This window comes from Cebidichthys violaceus, unplaced genomic scaffold, assembly GCF_023349555.1.
Source record: "Cebidichthys violaceus isolate CVI_PGR_0920_01 unplaced genomic scaffold, fCebVio1.0.p SCAF_59, whole genome shotgun sequence".
Lineage (NCBI taxonomy): Eukaryota > Metazoa > Chordata > Actinopteri > Perciformes > Stichaeidae > Cebidichthys > Cebidichthys violaceus.
This window is the reverse complement of record NW_027176805.1, coordinates 726,167-733,266: the sequence shown is the minus strand read 5'-3', so window position 1 is coordinate 733,266 and position 7,100 is coordinate 726,167. Positions and strand designations below refer to the sequence as shown.

Below are 7,100 nucleotides of genomic sequence, written 5' to 3'. Positions count from 1 at the left end.
CCATGTCATGACGCAACAGCTTTTCACCAAATTTTGAATCTGCAAGAATTCAGTTCATTTTGGGTCATTCTCCGCTCTCTCTTTTTTTTGCAACATATTCAGTTGAAAAAGGAAGCGAAAAAAGCTTTTCCTCAGGAGCTGGTGGAGACCAAAAACAGAGCTAAAACCAGAGTGAATGGACTTCAATTTGAGAAGTGGACAAAAACAAGACTCTAAATGAAATAAGCACCAGTTTTCTACCAAGTTCAAAATACCTTAAAATGTGCTGATATGCCAGTGCTGTGTTTTCAGCTTTCTTTCCGCTTCCCCCATGTGACTAATTATTTTTTATTGCAGGTTTAAAATAATCATTCTAATGTTTTGTTTTTATTTAACAGAGTAAAGTATAGCAAAAAGTTGCAGTATCTTTATCAAAACCTATAGGGATCATAATTGTGCTTGTATCATACAATTTCAAACAGCAGCCAATCTTCAGCACGGATGTATTAAGAGAACTGGATACCAGGTTCCAATATGTCACCGCATTCATTCAGATGAACATTTCTCACTATAGGTAATATGCCAAAAAATGCTTCCTTGGGCTTTTGCATATTTGAGCCCATTGAGCATGTGTTTAGAGACTTCCCGCTGGCTTCCCACGCGCATAAATAGCATGAACATAATTCACTGATCGTCTCTTGGCAAAATTTGCTCAAACTATTGGAGCAAATTCTGATAATACAAAGTGTCATATCAAAGTTTGAGAGCTACAGGGGGGATTTATTCAGCATTTTACAGCTGTTCCTTTTATAATCATCCTGTATAGGAACATTCTTTTGGGTATAATCGGCCATATTGCACCATTGATCTGTTTGCATACAGACAGGAGTTATTGCTTCAGTTTATTTCTGAAAACGTCAGCAGCTTCGACACCTGCGGCAAACCTGCTGCTGCCTGCAAGATTGACCTCCAGCAGCTTTCATTTCTCGTCCAATATGGCTCCCTGCGTGTTGTCTAACCGTGATTAATGGAAGACAGTTTCAGGGGTCACTACCCCGACGGTCAGCTGGAGCCGTGCGGTGACAGAGTGTCAGTGACTGCAGAGTGATGAACTGTGGGGACAGAGAAAAGGCGATCAGCATGCAGAGGCGACCGTCCTCCGGATCGTTCGATCCAAGGCCCAGATTTAGTCACACAGGTAATCATACCTTCACTGTCGGAGCTCCTGGACTCTGGAGAGGCCTGACTCTTGAGATCAAGGGAGCAAATACTGTTTCTTCTATTTCATAGACATACATTTACAAATTAGTGTGCAGATTATCAGTTATTTCACAACTTTGGGTCATTTTACTTGACCGCAGGTTATGTCTATACATAAAACGTACCACGGTGTGATTGGATGGATGGGCGGGATGAAAAAAATGCCTGGGTGAACACATCGATGAAGGGTATGATGGTGGAAGGAGGTTGGATCGGTTGATAGATTGATAGTTGCGTAAACAGATGAATTAAATGATGAATAGCAGGGCGGATGGAGGAATGAATGAATGCATGCATGGTAGTGTAAGTGAAAAGAAAGGCGATCAATGCATCGACGGGTGAATGAATGATGGATGACCGGGTGGATGAATGGTAATATGGGTAAAACAATTTATAGATGGATGACTTGATGGATGATTGGTAGAATGCATAAAAAAAAATAATGGATGGATGGATGCTCGGATGGGAAAAACAGTGAATGGATTGATGATTGGATGCATGTTGGATGCTGATGAATTAATGCATTGAAAATGAATGAATGGATGAATGGATGGGTGAATGGCAGATTGGTCAGCATTTGGGTATACGCATAGATAGATGGACGAACGAAGTGATAATGAGCGGCTGGACGGGTGAATAGATTAATGGCTGGCCGGATCGTGTATCTGGAGTGTTGTCACTGGCCGCAGAGGCAGATCAATGCATGTCACACCGGACATGTGACTGTGCGAGTGTGAGAGCAGCATGTGATCAATCAATTCAGGGGCCAGCGCTCACCGACATGCTGACTCTGACCTTGGATAGACACCATTAATTAAAACTCTGTCGAGCTCTTTATCACTCACTGCACCCCCACACGTGGACGGCCCATCAGTCAGCAGCCGGCAGTCGGCAGCGAGCGGGATAATGCCAAAGGTTCAGCATGCTTACGTCACTGCATTATGCAACGTTATCAAACATATGCGGGTCCAATTGTAGACAGCAGGCCGAGCTTACAGCTCACACACATTGAGGAAGAAAAAAAATGTGTGTGTGAGCATCCAAATGTGGTCCTGCACAACAAACCAGCTTTCAGTTCATGCACAAAATCAAGCATAAAGGTTTGCCTAAAAATAACAACTCTGAATTACACAACACTTTAGGACGCCATAGTAGTAAAGTTTGTTTTTCAGTTGTGTCGCGATGCGATGTATTGACTGTTTGGCAAACTGTGTCGCAAAAAAAAAAAAAGGTCTTCATCTTGCTCCCCACTTCTTTGAAGGAGAGTTTCTCTCTGGATTCAGGGATGGTACTTGTCTCTTTGCATTCTGGGATACTTGCAGCATCTTCCTCTTTCTCCAGACTCTTACGCTCTTCAACAATTGACCGAGCGATGTCATCCGCAATAATGTCAATCTTCAGGGAGGTGTCAGGTTGCAGCAGCTTGTACGCAGAGTCGGTCACGTCTTCCAAAAAAAAAAAGGTTCTGTGATTTTACTGACCTCTCTCTTGATTATTTCCCGGGCGGCTTTAATTGCTGGAGTCACAGAGCTGCCCTCTGATCCTCCTGAGATCTTCTCAGGGGTTTGTGAAGCTTTAAACACACAGCAGGCGTGGTCGACCATATCATTAAGTCCGTGAGGGGGAGTCACCGCGCTAGTGCTCACGGCAGAGTTGACGCAATCTGTAACCCCTTCAGTAATCATGTCGTTCAAACGCTCTGTGCTGTCACAACGGACCTGGATGTGTGCATCCAGAACCGCAGCGACAGTCCGAGGGAGTGTGTCACCCAGTAAGGGTGGGTGGACGTGATTGTGTTTTTGCTCCTGAAGTCCAAAATGCATCTTGACATTCAGCTTATTAGGTCCAAAATCAACTCTGCCAACATTGCTTTTGTGTCATCATCATCATCAGCTGCACCTCGTTTCTCAGATCCCTGCTGTTCTATTGTCCTCCTATTGAAAAAGGAATCAAACAGTGGTCGAACATCGTCCACTTCAACTACTGGAATGTACTTGGTCTCTGAACTTTCCATTCTTTTTTGTATAATGGAGAATTATCTTCAATACTTTCTGTGAGCTTGGTTTAGTTTTCACAAACTGTTCTGTCAGTGTAACTCTAGCAGAAATGTGATTTTTCTCCATTTATAGAGTTCTGACTGCAAACTCATACACGCTATTTAAGTATTACGCCTGTCGATGCTCGGATATATGGATATATGACAAAAAAAATATTTAAGTTTAAGTAAGCAATTCTTTTGTTTACTATATCCCTTAAACATTATTTTCAGTTTACTTATTCATTTTAGGCTATGAGGGATATATATATATATATATATATATATATATATATATATATATATATATATATATATATATATATATATATATATATATTTCAAATGGGGAAGTAAAGTTGTCGGCTCGGCGTTTGTTGACCAGTAGATGGCAGTAGTGTGCTTCTAGCATGCATGACAGCCTCCAATGAACACCAAATCGTCGATCAGGAATATACAGCTGTATGTGTGTTGAATGGAAGATGTAAGATCCAGATTCTGATGCTACAACTAATGGGTATCTATCCGTCCTCGAGCTATATCTCTCTCCCCCTCTCTCTCCACGTAGAGGCCTGTAAAGCAGCACCAGATACAGGACCATGTTTTGAACGCACCAGTGTTTCTACTACAACTCCTCCTCAATGAGCTGTGAACTCTTCAAGTATTCCGAGGGTGTTTGGGCAACCAGAACAACTTTGAAAATGAGAGAGTGTCTGCAGAGATGTCGCACCGAGGCTGAGGAATGGAAGACGATATCTACACATGGGAAGATTATACAATATGTAGCATCAATATGTTGCATATTGACCCTTTATTCTGTGTCAGTGAAATATTTTTTGTTGTTGTCACATTTTATTGTTTTTTTTCCCCTCATGTGTTAGCTGTGAATTAAAAAAGACAACTCTGGAAATACATGAAAATATGTTCTGTCTCCCCAGCTGTGTGCCGTCTGTCCTTGGCGGTCCAACCCTGCACAGGCCAGCCCCCCATCTGGGCCTTTGACTCCACCGTCGGTCTGTGTGGGCCCTACAAACAAGGCTTCTGCAAGGGCAACAAGTTCTACAGCAAAGCCGAGTGTGACGAGTACTGCGGGGGTAGTGGATGATGGTGAGTGTGAAAGGACATACAAAACACACACAAAAAACACACACACACCACATCTCCACCAGCATATGATTAAAAAAAAGAATTCATGTCTTTTTGCTCATTTGCAGAAGGAAAGCTTGTTAAGGAAACCATTACCATACCTTTTGTTTCTGCTGATGCAGTTGCTTCCTGGCAACCACATGAAAAAATGACACAAAACAAAAAACATGGACATGTTCCCCTTTCAGCTCTTCATTTAAGATATCAGTTATATCATCACTTACTACTATGACAATAAATATAGCATCATATAGCGCAAACAAATTAACTTACAACTGGTTTAGGAAGCAGCATCTAGAGCATGGCGCCCCCCTGCTGGCCACCCAGAGAGATACAAGCTGAGGTAGTTTGTGGTTTTTCTCTCCCTCTAACGACATCAATGGGTGCAGGAAGTACAACAGATTTGGCAGAACTCGGCTTTCTCAGTCAACATAAAACGCATTTTATTGCTTGAATCGACCACATTTACCATCATCATTGATTGGACATCCTCGCAATAAGTGACACATTTCTCTTTTAAGGGACTTGGATTTCGATCATTGGCTGTGCCTCTTTTAGTGAGCGATGTTAGCACGTCTCTCTGGCTTAGGGGGCCCTGGGCCTGGACCCGGTAGGACCTGTAATCCATCCATGTATTTATGGAAATACGTCTAATCGGTAAGGTTTTCATTAAGTGTCAAATGTAAACGTTTCTACAGAGTACTGATGAAGAAAAGGACACTGCTGGGCATTTCCATGCATGCTACCTCATTAGTTGAAAAAAGGAAATAAAGGAGGAGAGAGAAAATAAATGAGGAATATAAGTAAGTAAAAAGGAAGAACTAATAAAACTAATAAAAATTAAAATATTTCCCTGGAGGTAAACTAGAAAACTAGAGAGGGCCCAAAATAAAAATATTTCAGTAAAGTACCAACTCATCAAAACTGTACTTCCCAACTGTGAAATTACACCGTGCCATCATCACACATATTTCAAATGTGAACAAAGTATATTTGCTTCATTGAACAGAAAAACACATTTTTTATTTGTGGTATTTGGCTGTATAAATAAAAATTGACTTGACTTGAATGCAAACTGAATTTTTGTACACCAATAAAACCAATAACAGCAGCATGTCGGTGATGGATCTGTCCAGAATCAATGGTTTTATAGCAAATGTGCAGCAGCAGCAAATGATGCATTATTTTTTTTCCCCGTGGGCCCGGCTGATGAAAGGAGGGTTCATTTTATTGACTGACAGGGAAAGGTCAGAGTGGGGAAATGCCACCCCCAAGCCTTTAGAGATGGAGTGATCTTTCGTGTGAAGAAATAAAGACAAGGCCTCTAAATGGAGCCTGCGGGGAACGGACGCAAAGCTGAACTATTGACAGGAGAAGAAGAAGAAAAAAAACCAGGGCGCTCACGAGAGCGAGAGCCGCAGAGAGATCAAGTCTGTAATTTAGCTGATTTCCCACTTGGTTAACATTTCCTGCTACCTCGGGAGGACATTTCATCTAAAATGCACGCAAACACAAAACCATTATTAATGACTGAATTATGGTCTTGTTACAGATAGAAATTCTGCTGTTTTATTGAAAAGAAATGAAATATTAATGAGGAATAAATATGTAGTGAGTAGGCCGTGGCATATAAAACCTAACCTTGAATAAATATATGTATATTAGGCCTAAATAAAAAAAAAAAACATTCACATATTTTAATTTCCTTTAAATTATATCATAAATGATCCATTACCGGCCAAAAAAATGACAAAAAACAAAACATGACTCAGGAAATGTTCTGGTCACTTGTTACTTGGTTACGGAACCTGGTAGGTATTGAGGTGTGGGTAATGTTTTGCTGGTGCATACGCCACGTAACATATTTTAATAACTTTGTATATAGAAAGGACGAAATGCATTTCCTTATTCAAGCCTGTCTAGCTGGTGCGTTTGCAGTCACATATGCAATCAATAGGCAATACTTCTCCTTTGACAACAGTCGAGCCCTTTCCACGAGCAGCGGTAGATTCAAGAAACTCCAAAAAATGCTCCTGCCATAATTCGCTTTTTATATTATGAGTCATAATTTCTATTCGGGGAGTAAGAAGGACAGATGATTTATGATGTCTGTGTCTTGAAGTGGTTTTCAGGGACCAAGGACAATCCATTCTTTGACCTAGTAAAAGCATGAAAATCATATTTGGAGTTACCTGACATTATTTCAAGGGCTCCTTTATACAGCCAGCTGCCGTAAACCCCACTGTGCCCCACATTCTCACTCCCAACTTGTCAAATACCTCCACCGTCAGTTTGGTCAGTTTTTGCTCATTACATATATATTGTCCTTTCAAAATAAACTTCTGTGTCCACAGCAAAGGCACAGTTTCCACCCATTACATGCATACAGTCTCTTTTCAAATTAAAACTTCCAACCGAGGTTAACTTAATTTTTCGGTTTACGTACGCAACACAATTATTTTGTTAGGAAAAGATCATGGTTTTGGGTAAAAATAACTATGTACTGTATGATGTGTAAAATAACTAAGTTTGTGGTTATGTTATGTAAGAGAGCTAAAAGTTAAAATTGTTTCACACGGGACACAAACAGCAGTCTCCTGGGTGAAAGTCCTGGATTTGTTTGACCTGTCCTCACTCTTTATACTACATTAGTTGCTCTGTCAAATAATGACTCAGATGG

At 40.9% G+C, this 7,100-nt stretch overlaps 1 protein-coding gene across 1 annotated transcript; it reads left to right on the top strand.

Annotated features, from left to right (window-relative positions):
* Positions 1 to 2,922: 2,922 nt before the first annotated feature.
* ambp (alpha-1-microglobulin/bikunin precursor) lies at positions 2,923 to 4,379 on the top strand. The gene is given in 6 exon segments (XM_068732416.1): positions 2,923 to 3,016; positions 3,843 to 3,890; positions 3,893 to 3,933; positions 3,936 to 3,979; positions 3,981 to 4,000; positions 4,213 to 4,379. Coding segments are annotated over 6 exon segments (414 nt in total).
* The last annotated feature ends 2,721 nt before the right edge of the window (positions 4,380 to 7,100 follow it).